Source organism: Tiliqua scincoides, chromosome 1 (assembly GCF_035046505.1).
Source record: "Tiliqua scincoides isolate rTilSci1 chromosome 1, rTilSci1.hap2, whole genome shotgun sequence".
In the NCBI taxonomy this organism is placed as follows: Eukaryota; Metazoa; Chordata; class Lepidosauria; order Squamata; family Scincidae; genus Tiliqua; species Tiliqua scincoides.
The window spans coordinates 64,507,755-64,528,801 of NC_089821.1; the positions used below are offsets into that span (position 1 = coordinate 64,507,755).

The 21,047-nt window shown below is 46.3% G+C and overlaps 1 protein-coding gene across 1 annotated transcript in view; it reads left to right on the forward strand.

The window, feature by feature from the left end:
• The first annotated feature begins 356 nt into the window (after nucleotides 1–356).
• Nucleotides 357–21,047, forward strand: part of SYT7 (synaptotagmin 7) — a 271,832-nt gene continuing 251,141 nt past the window's right edge. The window contains exon 1 of the mRNA XM_066635941.1: nucleotides 357–384. Within this exon, the coding sequence (XP_066492038.1) occupies nucleotides 357–384 (28 nt within the window). The remainder of the gene's footprint in view (nucleotides 385–21,047) is intronic.

A 21,047-nucleotide genomic window follows, 5' to 3' on the forward strand; every position in this document is an offset into this window, starting at 1 on the left:
CGAGCCCGGGCGCGGGAGGACGAGCCCCGACCACTAGGCGCCTCCTGCAGCCACTCGCCTGCCCTCCTCATGCCGGCTCCCGCTCTCTCGCAGCCCGCCGCCCGGGACGCCAACCTGTTCGTGGAGGTCACTCTTGGGCCGGCGGCAGCCTGTGGCTTCCCCTCCTTCGCTTCTTGCAGCATCTGATGCTCTTCCCCCGGGGGAGGCGAGCCGGCGCTGGGCTTTGAGGAGCAGCAGCCCCGTCGCCCCTGCGCAGCTTGGGACGTACCACCCACCCATCCCCGCCCCATTAACACACCCACCAGAGGGATTTACTTTGGCAGGAGGAGCCCGCGGGCTGCCACGCCGAGAGGAAGATGTACATAGACCAGGAGGCGGCCAAAGGTAAGCGCTGCTGCTTGAACGCTTGTCGGGGCAGGGAACCAGTCCCGGGCTGCGCCCACCATGCGCTCCGGGCTGCAACTGGGGCGGCCGCCGCCGCCGCCGCCTTTGTGTTTGCGGGCGTGAGCGATGGAGCACCTGGAGGAGCGAGCAGGAGGAGGAAGGACGCCTCTGTGTGGCTGCCTGGGCGGGGAAGGGGAGGGTCGGCGCTCCGCTAGGAGGCGAAAGGGGCTCGGGAACGTGCTCTCTTGGCAGCGGCGGCGAAGAATGGAGGGCGGTGGCGGGAGGGAGGCGGGGAGGGGCGCCGCCGTCTCCCCGTCCGAGGAGGCAGCGACACCCTGAGGGTGCTTGGTGGGGGGGGGCGACGAGGGCGCCGCCAGGAGGGGACCCAAGTTATCCTGGGAGCCCTTCGGCCGCCCTGGGCACCTGCTGGCTGCTTTTGTTTCCGGGCAGCGGCAGCCACCCAGGGGAGGGACTGGCTTGGGGACCGTTGCTGCTGCTGCTGGAGTTGGTGGGCGGGAGGAGACGCTGCCAGGCTGGGGAAGCGCCCCCCCCCCGCTCCAGCCAGCCTCCCCCTCGCAGTTCGCTCCTCGGACTTCGCGGAGTTTCCTAGCTGCCTGCAGCCCGGACAGAAAGTCGCTCGCGGGCTGCCTCTTCTCGCCACGAGCACCTGCCATGCTGGGGCAGCCTGACCCAACCCACCGCTGCGCGGCGGCCCGGGAGAGAGCCCGCTGGCTGCTGGGCTGCCTTCCGTCCCCCGTCGGAAGCAGGCTGCTGGTGCCCGCTCCTCTCCTGCAGCCTGCACGGAGCGCTCACTTTTTCTGCTGCTCACAGGCTGGTTCTGCTGAGCTCACGCTGCCAACAGGCGGCTTCCAGGAGCACGAGCTGCATCAGTGCAAGCCGCACTCAGACCACGCCAGTTTTATTCTGGAACAACTGCCTGGGGAGTCTACTCCGGGATTCACAACAGTTGCTTCCAAGCGCCACCCCCACACACGTGTGGCATGAGGAGAGAGCCTACTCTCGGTTGCTTTGTGTGTTTCCAAACGGTGGCTGCACCGGGATGGGGCTCGCTGTTTTGTCCCTAATCTACTCACTTGAGTAGTGTGGTGCTGCCATCAGATTGCTGGTAGTATAACAGGGATATCTTAAAATACCAGGGAGCAGGCACATGCCCCCCTCCCCTTTCCAAATCTGACTACACTTGTGAAAGCAGCCTTTGGAAATGAGGCTTCCTGGTTCATCCAGTCTCATACATATTACAATAGTATCAATAGATTTCCTCCCTGAAGTGGCTGGGGTTGGAGGGAAAAAATGATCCCAATCAGCTGGTTGAACCCTCCCTTTCCCAGCAGTTGCTGTTTAGAAAAACGGGTACATGTAAGACCAAAGCTTGAATTACAAGTAGGGTAACCACTAGTTTGACATCTCTCACAGCGACCAGCACCTGCTTCCCTGAGGAAGTGTAACCAAGGCATTATGGAACTGGCAATCGAAGTTACTTCCTGGTCCCTGTTGCATGGTGGCTGGAGCAAGTATACTGATCCACACTGATTGCTGTTTTGCCAAGAGCTAGATAGAACCTCCATGGTCAGAAGTATTCTGTATCTGAACACCAGTGGCTTGGAACAAACAAGGGAAGGCAATTTTGCTGTCATGCTCTGCTTGTAAGCTTTCTGGAGGCAGTTGATTGGTCACTGTTGGAAGAGAATGCTGGGCTCTCATTTTGTCCAATAAGGCTTCTTACATTCTCATGTAAAAATTACAGTACTCTATTATGCTAGGCAGTCAGCTTTAGTGATATCTCATGGCAAGTATTGTCACATGTTAATTAGGTTGTGTTTGTATGTTGTGTCAAATCTCTTAGTGATTTGGAGCTTGCAGTCTGTTACCTTTGCTGCCTATTTTTTGTTCAAGTGCAGGTAGATAAAACACCCAGCATCCATCCTCCATAGTTTTCACTACTCATGTTTATTATGTATGTAATCCTCTATTCAGAATAGCTGCACTTTTCTTCCCAGCTTCAGTGCAATTGTCATAGGCCTCTGAGCCCATTTTTCTGCTGTATTGGGAAACAGGAGGTCAAACCTTGAATGCTGCTCTAGGCAGGAGAAAGGCAGTCCTTTGGAAAAGAGCATTGTAATATTATTTTCCAATTATCCATTTTATTCTCCCTTGTTTATTTTTCACAGTTGCAGCACACAATGGAGAAGTACACTGAGTTGCCCACTGATGTCAAAGTTTCTCTTCTGAGTTACTTCAACACTGCAGATCATACAATCCAATCCTTGTTGAATAGGTCCTTCATTCTTGGGCTACCTATATCATGCAGATCTTTTGCTATGAAAACTGAGGCATAGTACTTCATGTGCACTAGTGCAGTGGTTCTCAAACTTCGTAGCACCGGGACCCACTTTTTAAAATCACCCTATTGAGACCCACCTAGCTTTACAAGACTTTTTAAAAGGTGATCTAGAAAGAAATAATATTTTTATTTATTTGCAAAAAAAAAAAAAAAAATCTCAATCCATTTCTCATAATGAGGCAGCCCTAATGAATAGCCTCAAGTCTTGAGGGGCTTAATCATGTGACCCAGACTTCACCTGCACCCACTACTAGTCATTGATTTAAAAAACAAAACCAGATAAAAGACTGTCAAACATTTTTCTCCCTATATTTACACAAACTGCAGGAGCTCAGTTGTTTGCAGGGCAATCTTGCAAATTGCAGGAGCTTAGTTCTTTTCAGGGCAGTTAGCAGCCCTGTTTTTTGAGTAGCCTCAGAGCTTGTTGCAATTAGTTGTCTGATCTTTCCATCACCCTGTTTTCATTGGAGGCTCTGTGGGACCTACCAGAAATTGAGTCACGACCCACCAAGTTGGTCCTGACCCAGTTTGAGAAACTCTGATCTACTGAATGGTTTGTGCTCTGATGAGGTCCTGCTTCTGCACTTATACCAGCCTTTCAGGATTTGATCTCTACACTGATTTTGTTTTCACACTAGTGCCACATGAGCTAACCTGAATTGTTTCTTTCTGCTTGTGTCACATTTTTGTGATCAGTTTTGACCACGCAGCTGCACTGAGAAGTGCACCTGTTATCTTTACCCCACCTCCTCCAATGACCACTTAGGATAGACCCTGCCCCACCAGTTCCATTGAACTAACAAGTTCTGTACAAATCCATCATAACAGAGAGGTGATTGATCCCTCCTCTTTGTATTTATAATGTTGACCAAATGTATGGACAGCTATTACTGATAAATTACCCTACTGTCAGGCTGTCAGTGGGAGCTAGATGTGGAGATTCTAGGTCAAATCTTATTATGAGATGCAGGCATTGCCATACTGAGTCAAGCGCATGGAGTGGTTCTCAGCATGCTGCCTCTGACAGTCTGTGGTCTCTAGGGAGGTTCAGGTACAAGGCATTGTGATGTTTGCTCATCCTCCACTACTCATTCCAGCATTTGGTAGACAAGGAGTACACAATGTCATGGAAAATTGAGATTACGGTTCAGCATTCTTTCTGTCATACTACCCTGGAAGTAATCACTGAACTTGATGGGGCTTACTTCTGAGTAGACATGCCTAGGCTTGCACTGATAAAAGTCTTTATGCTGATAGATTCTTCAGCTTCTTTGCATCTCATTAACACGTAATCCATTTGCCTTCTTCCAGTATTTCTTTTAAAGCATGTATTGTGCTTCCACCATGAATCTTCTACAGAATCCTCTACAGAAGATTTCTGCACCTCAAAATCTTCTACAGAAAGTGTTCTGCACCTCATACTTGTCAAGCTTACCTGTATCCTCAGTGTTTCTACGCTTACAACCCAATCCTATGCATGTCTACTTGGAAGTGTGTCCTGTTGTGTTCAATGGGACTTATCCTAGTATGTGTGAATAGGATTGTAGCTTTAAACTGCAGAAAACTCACTTTTTTGTGATCAGTTTTTGCCACTCAGCTACACCAACATGCTGCACCTGCAACTCCTATACACAGGCGGCCATCCTGTGCACACACACTCAGGAAACTTTGAGACTTATTTCCAGGTAAACATGCATAGACTTCCCTGTTCAGAACAGAGCTCTATAAAGCAGAAGGATTGGACTTTTAATGACTTTTAATGACAGGATATACTCTGTAGTTTACTTAGCATTGTGCTTACTCCAGACTACTGTAACTCTTACTCCATTTTACTCTGTGACTTTCTGTTATACAAACATTCCCCATTTGATCATTCTTTTTGAGTGCCCCAGAGAGTGCTTGATTGCTGAGTTCCAGAGTTCAACCTGTGCAGAATGGCACCTTAATCCTAAGTATGTTTACTTATAAACAATCAAATTGATTCCAGTGGGACTTAGTTCCAGGAGAGTGTGCTTAGGGTTGTAGCTACAATGTTACAGAAGCATGGAAGAAGCTGGTAGAGAAATGGAGAAACAAATAATTTTTTCCCCCTATGATTCAGAAGTGATAATGTAGGTAATGCGTATGGTACACATTACTCCTTTTACAGCCTGGAAACCCTACAAGATTAAATTTAACTTCAGAACCACACTGCCCTGCTATATATAACTCAATTGATCCAAATAAAGGAATAATCTAAACTCTTCTGGATTCTGTTCACTATTTTGACAAACTAGAAGCCATTAGGATAGCAGATAGTCTATCCTATATAGGGAGAGCATCTATGGATGTGATACTGATGTAAATAGCACATACAGGACAGTGTGGAAAAAGGTCAGTATTAGCACACACATCACACCATAGATTTAGCAGAACTTTACATTATGTGCTATTTTGTGCCCTAAAGATGGTATGAGATGACTCTGACCCAGAAATAATTTGAAGCATTGGTTTAAGATCAGGTTTCACAGTGACAGCACAATCCTAGGCATGTCTACTCATAAGTAAGTCCTATTGTATTCAATGGGGTTTACTCCCAAGAAAGTGTGTATAGGATTGCAGCCGAAATTTTCTTCCTGTTTCAGAAGAACTCTGTCTCTCTCCCCCAAGCCCCTAACATGACAAGTATTTTCTACCATATAAAAACTTGCAGGATAGCTGTACTAGTCTGCACTATTTATAATTCTCTCTCGCTCTCTGCCTATGAAGGATTACACTGTACTTTATGTATCTGATGAAATTGACACTAGTGGACAGAAGCTTATGCTGAATTGCATTTGTTAATATTTAAGGTCCCACAAGATTCTTTGCTATTTAGTGATATGTGATAATCACACCTTCACACTTGAATACAAACTTCTTTGCAGATTGTTCACCTGTTCTGTGAAAAATGCAAGGTTACTTGGGCCGCGCAAGAATCACTTGCACTTCTCAGAAACAGTTTTCACAGGCTGTCTTCACATCTTGAAGGAAGTTGATTAATATGATTAATGTAGGTTGAAGTTCTATGCCTAGTTAAGAATTCTTAAGCCCCTAACTTTACACAAGGAATGCTTTCATTTAACTATACACAGACCTGAGTGCTAGCAGTATGCTAGGTGCAGTACAAACAAAACAATGACATAGTCCTTCCTCAGTGCAGGGGCTGGGAAAGATGAGAGAAGGCAGGGTTTGACTGAAGCACTAGCAAGGATAAGGGAGATTAACAGCCCAATCCTAGCCACACTTTCCTGGGAGTAAGTCTCATTGGACACAGTGGGACTTACTTCTGATTAGACATGGCTAGGATTGTGCTCTAACGAAGTTGCACACATTATATACAAGTGACTCTGTGGTGGCGGCAGTGCAGAAGAGGCCTTGGGGAAAGAGCAGGGTTTAAACAGGATTTTAAAGACTAGGAAGTTTGACAGTAGAGAGAAAGTCGCTGCTTCATTTCATATCCCTGTTTTAGATAAGTTTCTAAGGAGTGAGAGAAGTTTTGTTTGGGGAGGAATAAATGATAGAAGAGAGGTGGCAGCAAGAACATGGAAACCAGTCACAAAGGTCTTTGAAACATTGTAATTTGGGTGCCTGTGTAATTTATAAGCTGATTAGGGTTCTCTGGATAAAAGGTGCTTTTCTGTGTGACGTATTATTAATTATGATTAAAGTGAGATTAACAATGTAGAATGCAGGCACCTAGCAGAGGTAGAGTGGTAGAGGCTAGGGTGCAATGCAACCTTTCAGGTGTACCTTGAATTGCTATCAAAGCAAGGATAATTCTGTTGAAAGGGCCTCTGCAGACACATGCAATATGGAAAATGGGGCATCTGAATTGGCACTGCATGCTTTCCTAAAGTGCCTTGAACAGAGGCATGCCAAATTGAAAAATAGACTGAGAATAGCAGGCGTAGACAACTGGTCTGCCTTGAACAAAGGCTAGACAGGCCCTTAAAAGAGCAGCTAGCTAGCCATTATGAGTGCCATGTGAAGAGCACCCCTAAAGGAACACTGACTCAATGGTTCATTATTCTGGATTAGCTAATCCAGAATAGACATCCCCCAGGATTAAAAATACCACTTGAGAACAGCTGTGTATTTAGGAACGTCTCTGAACAAAAAGTATTCTGAAGGTGAACTCAGATTTATTTCACAGAGTTGGAAGAACTGTACATAATCAAGTCCAGCCCCTTGCCAGTGTAGACTGTCCAGAACATTCCCAACAGAAGGTTATCCAGCCTTGGCTTAAACACCTCCAGTGATGGAGAATCCATCCATCGAGTGTGTTCTGAAGAGACTGAGTAGTTTGTACTCTCAGGAAGTTCTTCGTAACATTTTAATTGAAATCTCCCTTGTACAAGATGATCCCTTGTCAAGTAGCAATTACCATGCTGGGCATGTAACCTCTTGGTAAGTACAGTGGGTCCTCTCTATCTTCTTGCTAAGAGGTGAGAATTGCTTTCACTTCCCTGGTTCTCCAGATTCCTTATGAGGTGCCAGAGCCTGGTCGGGCTCTTCTCAGTACTAGGCAAGACGATACCAATGACTGACTGATTTATCAGACAAGTGCACACCTTTGTGAGTTATCACTTGGTAATTTTTAAAAAAATTCACCCTGATTGTGTGACTAAAAGGGTTGTTAAAAGAGCAGCCAATGTCTTCAGCGGTGTTATGATTGCAGGAATATACTTTGTTCTATTTGATTTTTTTTTTATAAGACCCATTGAGGGGTTTTTTGGTAAGGCTCACCTATTTGAAGAGGGATGAAGCTGTGCACAGGACAGAGTGTGCCCAGGCCGTGCTGCCTCCAGCAAATAAGAGGCAGACTAAAACAGAAAAGATGCCATCTTATGGCACTCCCACCCTATTAAAAGTTGGAGCTGGGGGGCCTTGGCCCTTGCTAAAATGCCCCCCCCACTCCTTGTTTCCCATTCAGCAAGCGCCCTTTTACTACCGGAGCACATCCTTCACCCCAGTGGTGTAGCTGGAGGGGGGGGCAAAGCACTAAGTTTTGCAGGGACCCTCACTGCAGTGTTCGCCTCCCTTTTGCTTCCATGGCTCCGAAGGGGAGGGCCCGCTTGCACGCTGCTGTGAGGCTGCCTGCAAAACTTAGGCTGCAATCCTAGTCCCAATTACCGGGGAGTAAGCCCCACAGAGTATAAAGTAACCAGCTTATGTGTAGGCACGCATAGGGTTGGGCTGTCAGTGCTTTGCACCCCCTCCAGCTACGCCACGCCTCTCCTATGCCTTGCCATGGCCGCAGCTCCAGCCCAGAGTGACTCCGGGGGAGGAGCCCCGTGTGCCCGGCAAGCTTTCTCCTCGGGAGCCTTTGGGTGGTTTGCGCGCTCTCTGCCCCGCTGCAGCCTGCAGGAGAGCCGCGCGGGCGCTGAAGCAAGAGGAGGAACCTGCCCGTCAGTCACCCCGCGCCTGGAGGACGTGCGCCTCCCTCCGCCCGCGGTTTTGGAGAAAAGCCGAGCTCCTGCAGGGGAGGGGCCTGGAGGAGCCCCGAGCGAGGCTGGCTAAAAATAAGATGAGAGAGCATCAGAAGGGGGCGGCCCGGGGCTTTGGTACGCACCGAGTAGCTGCCTGGCTGGCTGAGGTGAGCAGCCCCCGCTCTGGATGGAAGGGCGGGCGGGCGGGCAGGCAGGCAGAGCCGGAGAGACGTCAAGAAAGGCTCCGCGGCTGTCCAGAGGGGAGGCACTGCTGAGCCGGAGCTGCCCACACGCGCCCATGTGCTCCCCGCGGCGCGCCTGGCGCTTCCCGCAGCAAGGGCAACATTAGCCGGGGGGGCGGGGTTTGTGCTGCGTCTCCTCAACCCTCCTCCAGCCGCACGCCGCGCTCTGTTTCTCCCTGCAGCTCCTGCTCCCGCAGCCCTGTGCTTGAACGTGGTCTGCAGTTCAGCCCCCCCCCATTTAATCCTGAATCTTCTTCATCTGTGATTGGAGCCCCTGATGGCATCCCTTGCAACGCCCCCTGACTACTGCAGGCTCTTATAACTACTGCACTACTAAGCTACCTTGTCCCACTCCATTCAACACCGACTGGGGCAGTCAAACCCCCCAATGCATCTGAGGCAGCCAGTTTGCCTTTCAACCCCTTTTGGAAGGGGGGGTATGTACTCACATGCACCCCTCTTCCTGATCCTTTCACAAGCTTCCAGAAGCCATCAAGGAGGACAAGTGAGGGTGGTGCTGTCCCCAGAGGCTGGGGAGTGATGGGCAAAAGGAGCCAGCAGGCAAGGGCATGTGAGGTGCTCTTGCCGGTCTGCTGTGACTCTCCAGTGGTTCGCTGCCTCATAGGCATGCTCTGAGGAACAATTGGGAAGAGTGGTGGCGACAGCTTAAGTTAAGCTGCAGCTTAAGAGACTGCTGGCAGGAGCAGCAGCCCCTGCCCACCTCCTCTTCCTGAGTCTGTGGGACAAATGGGAAGAGGAGGTGACAAGCCCATCCGAGGTGAGGTAAGCAGCCAGTAGAGGCAACAGGCACATGTTTGGATTGTGCAGGGCGCCCTACTAGGCTGACACCCACTGCCAGACCATTGCTTCACCACACCTTATGGGTGAGCCGGCCTTGCCCGCTATTGCTGTGTTTTCTTGCTTCCTTTCCCCAGTCTCTGGCTTGTGTGCTGCCTTTTGAAAAGGCAGTGTGAAAGGCAGGCCAGGGAGAAGAAGTCAGTGCCAGGAGCCACCAGCATTGCCAGCCAGAACAGAGCCACTGGAGTGGCCAAGGAGTAGAGTGGCCAAGGAGTAGCAAGTGGCTGCCACTAAGTGTAAGGTTTTTAGTCAGGGGAGAAAAAAGGAGGGGGAAGCTGTGGTGGGAAGAAGGAAGACTGTGGGGCTCAGTGGTTGTGATGCACTTTGCACATTGAGGGATAAGGACAAAATTAGGAGGGGGCACCTCAGACCCCTTCTCAGGTGCCCAAAGGGCGTGCACCAGGGATGACCTCTCTACCTTTTCCAAGCTAGAAAAGATGCCAAAAATCTCTAAGAGGCCTCTCATCTGCACTCAAATTTGCCTGAGTGAAAAGCCTTGGAGTGAAACTGTTGCATCACTGAGACTGCTGCCTTTTCCTCCTTCTCCCTTGTCTAGATCCCGCCCACTTGCTGTAAAATTCCTCTGATGCTGTCAGGTGCTCAATGTCTCCCAGAATAGATCCCATGTCTGTTTCCCTGACCATCCTGCCCCCTCCCCAGCCAAGTGGCAGGTGAGGTCAGGTTGCTAAAATTAAAAGCTATTTTGGTTATGAAAGGATGACACCCCCTTGCCAGACAGAACCTTCGATCTGCTGGAGACACAGATGGGGGGTGGGAATTGTAGATCAGAAGATGGTTCCATTGGGGAGGGGGGGTTAGAAGGCGCTAGAGGCTGTGGTTTCCATAATCTGTTCCCTTGTAGCTTTCAACCTGGCAGAGAGAAGCAAAGCAACAGGAAAATGAAGACAGATGCAGATAATATCATCCCTGCCACTCCTCAGGCCCCCTAGGGTTCAGCTATAACATCTATGATGAATATAACAGGGAAGGCTTTTTTAATATATAAAGGCAGGCAGTAAGATTGCCATTAAGGGAATGTGTTCAAAAACCAGATTGCTTTGGAAAACGGAGGTGCAGGAGGGCTAGACTAGACACTTGGAAAGCTAATGATTGTGGGGAATCTCATTTCTTTTTGTTTTGAAGCAGGAGTTGTGGTATCCTCTCATAGATTGGGCGGGTTGCCTGCTGCAGGTAGCAGAATGCTAAGTTTCGTGTGTCTTTTATCTGATCCCTCAGGGCTGTATGTCTGTGAGGTCTGCCAATTTCAGACATGTGCTGGGAATCTATACAGAGCTGTCTTGACTAATCCCTTTTGCTATGTCTCACAGTTTTCACTTCTTTCTTCCAAAAAGTTCAGGATATACATGATTTCCACTCATTTTCTCATCACAACAAGCCTGTGAGGTAGGTTAGGTTGAGAGATGGTGATTGACCCAGGGTGACACAATGTCTGAGCAGGGACTTGAACTCAGATAGATATCCCTGGTGCGAGTCCAACACTTTATTCATTGTATCACATTCGATATCTTGAAGACTGTGCCAGTAAGAGGCTTGGCAAAGAAATCAAAGTGAAGTTAAACAAAAATTGCTAGTGAGCAAGGCTGCTGCTGTCTTGTTACTGGAGTGTTGGGTATGGAGATGGAGAACCAGATGTAGCCCGCTGAGTAGCTTACTACATATTTGAGCATCTGAATGATATATTGTAATCATCTCATGTTTAAAAAAAGGTGCATCTACTGTATGTTGTACTGCAGTGATGGTCAACTTCTTTAGCTTGAGTGCTGGATGCTCCCCAGTCAAACTACTTAGGGGTTGGAGCTCTACCCATCCAATCTCTGACATTATTGCATTCCAGCAATTTGGCAATGAGGAATCTGCCTTCAGGCTAAGGAACCTAGCAGATACCCCTCCCACTGGGAAATGACTGATAAGTCACTCAGGAAGTTGCCTGTCAATTGAACTCTGCTTTTCTGATGAGAGGGAGTGCTTGCTAGATTTTGTTTGAAGGAGGGGGCCCCATTCGGGTGAGGCCAGAGGACTTCATTGGCTGGGGGTTGGCTATTCCTGTTTTATGGAGGGTAATGCCAGCATTTACTCTAGCACAGATGTGACCAAGCCAGCAAACACACGGAGAGAGATGATCCCATTTGTGTAGTAGCCATGGGAGGAAAAAAACACAACTCTGTTACAATATATAGGTTTCTCGTCCACAAAGATTGGATTGTATCCAAATAAAGTTAGTCATGACTAAACCCAGTTGGTGTTAATAGATTTAGATTAGTGGTGGATAACTTGTCTTATACACAGCCCAACGCAGCTGTGGTTACAAGCTGTGGTTACCACAGCTGCCTTACAAGAATATCTGTAAGAGGGATCTGAAGGCCTTAGGAATGGAACTCAACAGATGGGAAACCTTGGCTTCTGAGCGTCCCTTTTGGAGGCAGGCTGTGCAGCATGGCCTCTCCCAGTTTGAAGAGACACTTGGTCAATAGACTAAGAAGGAAGGACCATAGCCAGGGAGACAGACCAGGGACAGACTACACTTGCTCCCAGTGTGGAAGGGATTGTCACTCCTGAATTGACCTTTTCAGCCGTTGTTCCAGATGCTGTTCCAGAACCACCATTCAGAGCGTGATACCATAGACTTCTGAGACTGAAGGTTACCAACAACACAGCCCAATCATAACTAGTGCTGGCACAGCCACACCAAATGGCCGGCACTGTATCCCATACAAGTTGGGAGCTGGCTGGAAGTCTCTACTTAAGGGGATATTTTCCCTCTTACCCCAACACCCCAGCCAGCTCTATGGGCCTGCTTGGATCTCAGGCAGCAATTTAGCTGGCAGAAGTTCAAGCAGCCCCTTGTAGGGCTGTCTGGGCCAGGAATGGGGCTGGGATATGGTGGAGGAGGCCTCCACCAAGCCTGTCCCCTCCTGGGTTGAATCCACCCCCCATAACACCCCCCCCCCCAAATTCTCCCTCCTTATCACCTTCCCCATGCCCTTGTGCCAGTTGGTGCAAATCCTACCTCCACCAGTAGCCCTGTATTGGGATGCGGCATCAGTGGGGCGCTGTAGGCCTCCCCACCAGCACTGCTGTTTTAAATAATTGCAAATGTGCCTTAGAGCACATTTGAGACACTCTAGGCCAGCACTGGTGTGCACTCCCTTAGGATTGTGTTTGGATTACTTACTCATATTGTATTAGCAACCTTCAGTCTCAAAAGACTATGGTATCGCGCTCTGAAAGGTGGTTCTGGCACAGCGTCTAGTGTGGCTGAAAAGGCCAATCCGGGAGTGACAATCCCTTCCACACCGGGAGCAAGTGCAGTCTGTCCCTGGTCTGTCTCCCTGGCTATGGGCCTTCCTTCTTTGCCTCTTAGCCTCAGACTGTTGGCCAAGTGTCTCTTCAAACTGGGAAAGGCCATGCTGCACAGCCTGCCTCCAAGCGGGCCGCTCAGAGGCCAGGGTTTCCCACTTGTTGAGGTCCATCCCTAAGGCTTTCAGATTCCTCTTGCAGATGTCCTTGTATCGCAGCTGTGGTCTACCTGTAGGGCGCTTTCCTTGCTCGAGTTCTCCATAGAGGAGATCCTTTGGGATCCGCCCATCATCCATTCTCACGACATGACCGAGCCAACGCAGGCATCTCTGTTTCAGCAGTGAATACATGCTAGTGATTCCAGCACATTCCAGGACTGTGTTGTTTGGAACTTTGTCCTGCCAGGTGATGCCGAGGATGCCTCGGAGGCAGCGCATGTGGAAAGCGCTCAGTTTCCTCTCCTGTTGTGAGCGAAGAGTCCATGACTTACTCATAACTAACTTCCTTTAGCTACCACTTATTAATTCTACATAGAGAAAAGTAATATATGAAAAATTGATCTCAGATAAATTATAAGTTTAAATGCAATAAAATACTTTATATATTTATAAGTGCTGAGGAAACAATCCACCATCCTCTCAGGATGAAGCTTGAGGGCATGGTATTCCTGGTAACTGGGCAAAGAGGTACCTTTAAGTGATGGTTCTCCATTTAGCAAGGGAAGATCAACTGTTCCTAGTCATCCTAACGTATTCCAGTAGCTGTTTGTTGGTGTGCCTCTTGTGTCTTTTTTTGGAGTGTGAGCCCTTTTGAGAGAGGGAACCATCTTTTAATTCTGTTATGTAAAGGCCCAATCCTATCCAATTTTCCAATGCTGTGCAACTGTGCCAGTGGGGTGCACAGTACATATTGTGGTGGGAAGGCAATCATGGAGGCCTCCTTAAAGTATGGGAACATTTGTTCCCTTACCTTGGGGCTGCATTGTGGTTGCACCGGAGCTGGAAAATTGGGTAGGATTGGGCCCTAAGCTACTTTGTGAACTTTTTTGTTGAAAAGCAGTATATTAAGATTTTCATCCTTCAGTTTCAGGATCTACAGAGTCCTTAAAATCACAAGATTGAAACTTCCATGGCACCATTGATTTGCCTGCTGTTACATTTTTACATATTTTTAATCTGTGTTCATGTTATCTTGTGTAGATTTTTATTGGGTGCCTGATGGGTTATGCTGGGGTTGAGTTTTAATTCATATTATGTTTATTATAATTGTTTTTAGATTGTTAACTGCCCTGCACAGTTGGAAAGGCAAGAAATAAATTTAAAACAAACATTGGGGGGTTTGGACCAGGTCCTGCTTGCTTCAAGACTGGGGCATCCAGGCTTCAGCATTGCTAATGTTTATGGCAGTGTGGGTATTTTTGTTCGCCTTGAGCTTTGGAAAAGGCAGGGTATACTATAAATGTTTTAAATCAATATATCCTGATTTTAGAAATGGGCTATGTCAGAATGCCAGATGCAAGGGAGGGCGCCAGGATGCAGGTCTCTTGTTATCTGGTGTGCTCCCTGGGGCATTTGGTGAGTCGCTGTGAGATACAGGAAGCTGGACTAGATGGGCCTATGGCCTGATCCAGTGGAGCTGTTCTTATGTTCTTATTAAGTTTGTTGTGGTCCATCATTCCTTCAAGGAGTCCAGGGTGGCTTACATGAGTTTTTCCCCATTTTATCCCCACAATATCCTTGTGGTGATAATATCCTTTTGATGTAGGTTAAGCTAAGCAATTGTGATTGGCCCAAGGTCATCTAGTGAACTTCCTAGCCAAGTGAGAATTTGAACCTGGGTATCCCAAGACTAATGGTTCAACAAGTAACTACAGAATTCTGGCTCTGCTGTACCGGATATTTTTTCCCTTACTGGCTTTATTTTTCTAAAATGATATGTCTGTTGTCTCACCTTACACCAGCATGTATTGGTCTGAGTGCTTCTTTCTCATCTAATTTGTTTCTGCTTTGTCCTGACTCATCCTGTTCTCCTTTCTCCCATTATGTGCTTTCCTGAGAGTCCTATCTGTGATCAGTGTATTTAGGTTTGCAGGAAGCAGGACAGACGGGCACCCAGGTGAGATCGACACTGATGATGCAGAATGGGAAGGATGTGAGACAGGAGGAAGAGGTGACCTTGTGTTAAGTTAATCAAGTCTGAGTGGAAAGTGACCAATCACATGAGAGCAGATAAAGGAGGGTTATTGTAAGGGGCTAGGAGAAGCTGGAACAGAAATGGGAATGTTTATGGTCTTTGAGGCATTCTTTACCTAGCATATGTGCACTTATATGTGCACTGTAATTCTGTTGATTTTATTGCTGCATTTTAGGAATATTTACATGACCAAATATTGCAGCAGTTACAGCAGTGATGACAATAATGACTCCATTGCATAGAAAAAAGTTTCTAAAAACTGAAAGTACTCACCAACAATAATAAATATTTATATACACAATAGAGTTTAATTACCATAGGTGTTATTCCAGTAGTTTTCTTATGCTTATGTTACAGAAGAATTATTTCCACATGTGGACAAAGACAGTGGCTACTCACATCACATTTTTCACTGCCCAGGTGATGCGCAACCATTCCCTAGCACAGATTTCAGGGTGTAGAAAATACCTTTTGGAACTGGGGGTGAGTCTCTGTACCACTAACCTGGGGTTAGAAGGAAGTTTGTTAGGAAGAGAAGGCTTTCCTCCTTGTGGAGTGTATGAGATTAATCTTCCCTGCTTTCTTAAATGAATGATATTAATTTATGAACATTATGTACCTATGCTTTGAAGAGCAGGCATGAATGAAATTCCAAGTACCTGTTTGTATTGGCATCTAACATTTTGATGCTGGCACCTAGGAATTTGAAACACTTTCTAGCCATGCCAGGAAACAAAATCACAAGGCAGTGCTTATAGTATCCTTGAAGCCTCATGATTGAACAATGTAGTTCCCTGATTTTGTGTTAGCATTATGTTGGAATGGAATGGAATGCAGGTGTCCTACATATGAAGATCAGAGAGACAGACCAGGAACAGACTGCACTTGCTCCCGGTGTGGAAGGGATTGTCACTCCCGGATTGGCCTTTTCAGCCACACTAGACGCTGTGCCAGAACCCCCTTTCAGAGCGCGATACCATAGTCTTTAGAGACTGAAGGTTGCCAAAAAATAATACCCTAAGACAGTGTTTCTCAAACAGGGTGAAACTCTCAAGGTGGGTCGTGAGCCAATTTCAGTTGGGTCCCCTTTCATTTCAATGTGTATTTTAATTTTTATTACATTAGACTTGATGCTACCATGGTATATGACTGCGTTTGGGGAAATGTTGCAGGTCTGTACTTTTAACAGGCTACTATGTATATGCTTTTAACAGTGATATTCAATGGGACATTCCTGGGTAAGTGTGGCTAGGATTGCAGCTTTTGGGATGTTTGGGAAATTTTTTTAACAGATCAGCAGCTTCTTAGGAAGGCTAGGAGGGTTCTTCTTTATTTTAAATACATTTTTACACTTCTACTTGTGTAAACTTTTAATTTACTTAATTAATTTGATTGTGTGGAGGTGTTAAAAATTTTCGTGCTTGATGACACTTCCAGCCATGAGTCCATGATGTCACTTTCAGTTAATGACATCACTTTCAGTAGGTCCCAACAGATTGTTATTCTAAAAAGTGGGTCCCAGTGCCAAAAAAGTTTGAGAATTGCTGCCCTAAGAACTGTAGGCTGACTGTACTCCAGAGGAACAGCTCTGTCTATGAGATGGTAGCAAATTGGATAAATTGTCTGTCTGTGAGTTTTCACAGATTGGACACTTGTTTCCATCTTATTTCTGTTTAATTCTTCCAAGTTTCACAAGACTTCTGCATTTTTCTTATTCATGTGGCGTTACCCAGTGCCCTTTGGTAATTAAATTAGCCCGAATCCTCTTGGGCTACAGCAGGCTACAAATCTTTTAATGAATGAATGAATGAATGAATGAATGAATGAAAGAGCATACTCCAATCAAAATCCTAGCCACAGTGGTGGGGGATTCATTTGGGAGTAGCCAGTCAGTGAGTGCACACCTTTACCTATTCCATGGTATGCTTCATATGCTCATTCATTCCCTTAGTTACTTTAGTCTCCCTTTCAACAGGGCTCTCAGCAGTAATTGCCATGGTTTGCATAAAATACTGCTCAATAGGTCTGAGCTATTGTGCATGTATAACATCCGTTCTTGACATTGACTGAGTGGAAGTGCTGAATTGGTAACATTTGGTGTATAAAACCCTGGTGGTTCAAAGATGCATGACCTCCTCTTTCTCTGTCTTATTGGCGTGGTGTCTGCTACATGCACAGTTTGATATTATACTATCAAATTGTGTGTGGACATAATGCCTTTCTAATGGGGAGAATTATGGGTGTAAAATTAACTCCCTGCCAGGGAATTTTGAGCATATGTGTGGTTATTTGCCTAGAATCTGCGATATATCCTGTAGCAGGTGCAAAAAATGGAGCAGACATTTATATGTGGCAGAAACGTAGGGCATGTGATCACTAGACTGTTGGGTCACTAGAATTTGGCCACTATGCTGAGATATCAGTCTTAGGCAGCGGTTTTCAAACTCACTGGGAGAGTTTGAGCCATTCTAAGTCCTTTCAGGGGCTGGGGGAAGGCAGCGACGACGTGATCCCCAGGATTGCGTCGCTCAGGGGGCTGCAGGGGCTTGGCTGTACTTACCAGAGCCTCCTGCAACCTCTCAGTCTCCCAATTTTCGGGGAGCCCTGCAGACACTCGTGCAGGGCTCCCTGCACCCCAGCAGGCTGCAGGAGGCTCTGGTAAGTACTGCCAAGTCCCTGCAGCCTCCTGAGCTGCCTCCTTGCTGCCCCCGCCCCTTAAGGGGGCAGAGGCCAGGGCCTTCAGTCTGGAGCGTCAGGATGCCCCAGTTTGAAAACTCCTGGTCTTAGGCACTACTAAGTGTGAATGCAGCATCACTTATGTGTACATCAGCGAATCTGCTGATACAGAGGATGTACCACATAAATGTGGTCATCATTAAGTTCTTGTGAGATAAGCCACATAAGGAAGGTGAGTGCATTGCCCATGTACATATCCTCTATTCATTTGTGTTGTCATGGTATCAGTCACTATTTGAGCAGAATCCAATCATATTTGTAGGTAAAGGTGCTTGATGCACCAAATAGCAAAACAGAAGAAGAAGATTTAATAAAGTAACTCAGTAAAAATAGAAATGGAGATTAGAATAGCTATATGCTCATCAAGTTTGTCTCCTGAGGCGTGGCCTTCCAGTACATGCAAACATGTACAGCTGGTTATATATTTAAACAGGTTATATATTTAAACAGGTGCTTTTTTTTTTCTTCATGCAGTCCTTCCTGGATGCAGGATCATGCTGAGAAATCCTGGAAGGCATACAGCCCACAGCCATCAGCTGCCATTTCCATCACAGTGACCTGCTGAATTGTTGTGCATTATGAAACAGAAATGGCTGATAGCCACTGTGGCTCTTAACATGTGCAGCCCAGTTCACATTATCCCACCCCAGGAAAGATTGCATGCAAAAACAATGATTTAAAGCCTGGTTTGTTAGGCTGCAATTCTGTATACACTTTCCCAAGAGCAAGCTTACTTACTTGTAAGTTGACATGCATGGGCATACCCCTGCTAACTGGGTAAGAGGCACTTTTTCAAGTGGGTGCTCCTTTTTTTAGCAGGGGGAGAGTAACTGGCCCGCCTCATCCCAGCAGTGTCTTTTCTAGTGGCTGTCTGCTGGTGTTCCTTTGCATCTTTTTAGATTGTGAGCCCTTTTGGGACAGGGAGTCATTTGTTATTGGATTTTTCTCTGTAAACCGCCTTGTGAACTTTTAGTTGAAAAGCAACTTTTAGTTGAAAACAGTATATAAATACTGTTAATAATAATAATAATAATGGGCTTGTGCTGTTAGTCTGTGAGTGTGCATGCTTCCCATCCTTTCCTCTATCCTTCATCTGTTTTCTTCGAGTACCACTCTGTCATGCTTATGTCAGTAGTGATAAGCTAAGTGTAGAGAGCAGGGAGCACCTTCTCATTCCAATTTTCTGCAAACTGCCCCCTCTCCTGGCAATGGTTAATCTCTAAAAAAGAGAAATCCTGGCCTAATGCTTGCCTGAAGACCTGGTACTTGAAAGCCAAGACATTCTGCCCTCTCATCCCAGGGTCACAGAAGCTGATTGTAGCTTCTAGGGATGTTGGAAATGCATTTGGTATGTGCTGCTCATAGGTATTTTTATTGCTATTATTAGTTCATGTGTACCAAGGATGGGTTCTGGCATTCAAAACAGGTACTGGAGCTGATGCACTGTTCGGATATACTCCCTGTTCAATGATTGTGTCAGACCTGGGTTAGGTTTTCCTTGCACAGGAATCTGGAAGTATCTTTTTGATTCTTTTTCTATTTCCTCTGTCACCTTAAATGTGTATAAATAATTGAAGCCCTTGGAGGCAGAATGCAAAAGTGATTTTGAATGCTGCTGAGGTGCAAGAGCTGATTCAAGGCAGCTGGCAGTCCCTGGTGCTTCCTATGTCACATCCAAAAGCTCAGGAACAATTCTGGGGGCTGTTGTTGCAGAAGGATGAGAATTTCACTCGAAAGAGCTCTGAAGAGATGATGCCTTTATAAAGAACAGTTGAGGTGATGTGGCTTGCTTCCTTCCCTCCTGCTGTGAAACATACGGAGGGTTAGGGAACTGTATTAAATGTTTAATGAGAATCTGACTGTGCAATGTTGGCAGAACCACAATCAACGGCCTTTTTTCACATCATGGGTCACTGGTTTTACACATAGCTCACTCCATGGCAGCACCAAAGAGCCCACCCCCCACCATGGGAATGGGCACATCAGACCTGCAGGAAGCAAGTCACCAAGTAAGCAAGCTCCCCAACTACGTTCAGAACCTCACTGAGACTTCAACAACATAGAGCTCTTTGCTATTCTTGCCATCATCTTACTCCCACCCAAGGCTGATGGCATGCTCCCACACCTTTTATTGGGCGCTGTAGCTTGGTGACAGAAGTATTTACTCTGGAAGAAAATGAACAGGCTCCTTTCCTCCAGATTTTCTAGATCACCACTATATACTGGAAATACTCCTTAATGTCCTTCAGGGCACACATCTCCTCAAGGACCTGAGCCAAGTGTGTTGAGTTGAACAACATGGGCGTGTGCACATTCAATAGGGAGGACAAAATATTTATTTTACCCCCTAGTGACATGAGATGACTTTCTGCATTAATGTTTGAGTGGAGATCTATGATATTGAAACTGTGAATGGTTAACAAACCTGTTTGCTACATGCATAATAGACTTTTTGTGGTGCCGATAAGGGTCTCGTGAATCTTCAACATGAAAAATATCTTGCAATGGAAGTAGCAGTTATGTGGCTCTATCCTGTGTCTTAAGGGGTTGTTATGGCTGAGGCTGCAATCTTCTGAATGCTTGTTTGAAAGTAAACCCCATGGAATAAACCCCACTACTTCTAAATAAATGTGTAGGTTCAAACTGAAAATATGAATAAACTTGTTTTTATCATGGGGAGACTGTAAGAAACATCCATAACCTCCTTCTACCCTAATGTGCAGTGCTGTTCTTTGTTCAGTTACTTCGTGCAGGTGAGAGAAGGGACTGGTGAGGTTAATCATTTTAGAGCCCAATCCTATACCTGTCTACTTGGAAGTAAGTCCTATTATAGTCAATGGAGCTTACTCCCAGGAAAGTGTGGATAGGATTGCAGCCTGAATGTATCAGCTAATTCAACCTTCTTAGATGTTGGAAGAATTAGATCTGGGGTTGAATTTCCCTGGGGATTAAGTAAGGAAAGTAAGACTATTTCTTTCCTTACTGTGACTCAGCCTCGTGATAAGTCAAATAATCGAAGAGAGTATTTTGAACTAAAGTTTTATTGACAGAACACCAAAGTGAATAACCATGATTCTTGTCTATAGGGAGAAACTAGATTGTCTGGATCAGAAGGAATAATCAAAAGGTGCTTCCTGCATCCAGAACAATTTTGGATCTACAGTACACGAAGACAGTAGCTCTTAATAAGCACGTTTGAGTCCAGGAACCAATGAAACTTTGCTAGTGGGGTGAGAAGAAAGAGGAGATGGCAGTGCTAGAGAGAGTGAGAAGGATGAGCATGTGATTCAACCTTTACCATTTATCATTGACCATTTTTGTTCCATTTACCATTTTTGTTCTAGTGAAATATATTTATTTTGGAAAATTCACTATCCTGTTTCAATCAGACCAAAGCAGAGAGCTACTGCCCTTACTCTCTAGAGATTACTCATGACTAACACTTCAAAGTTTGTATGTGTGTATAGGTACAGAGAAGCTGGTATTGGCCAGTTCAGGTGGCTC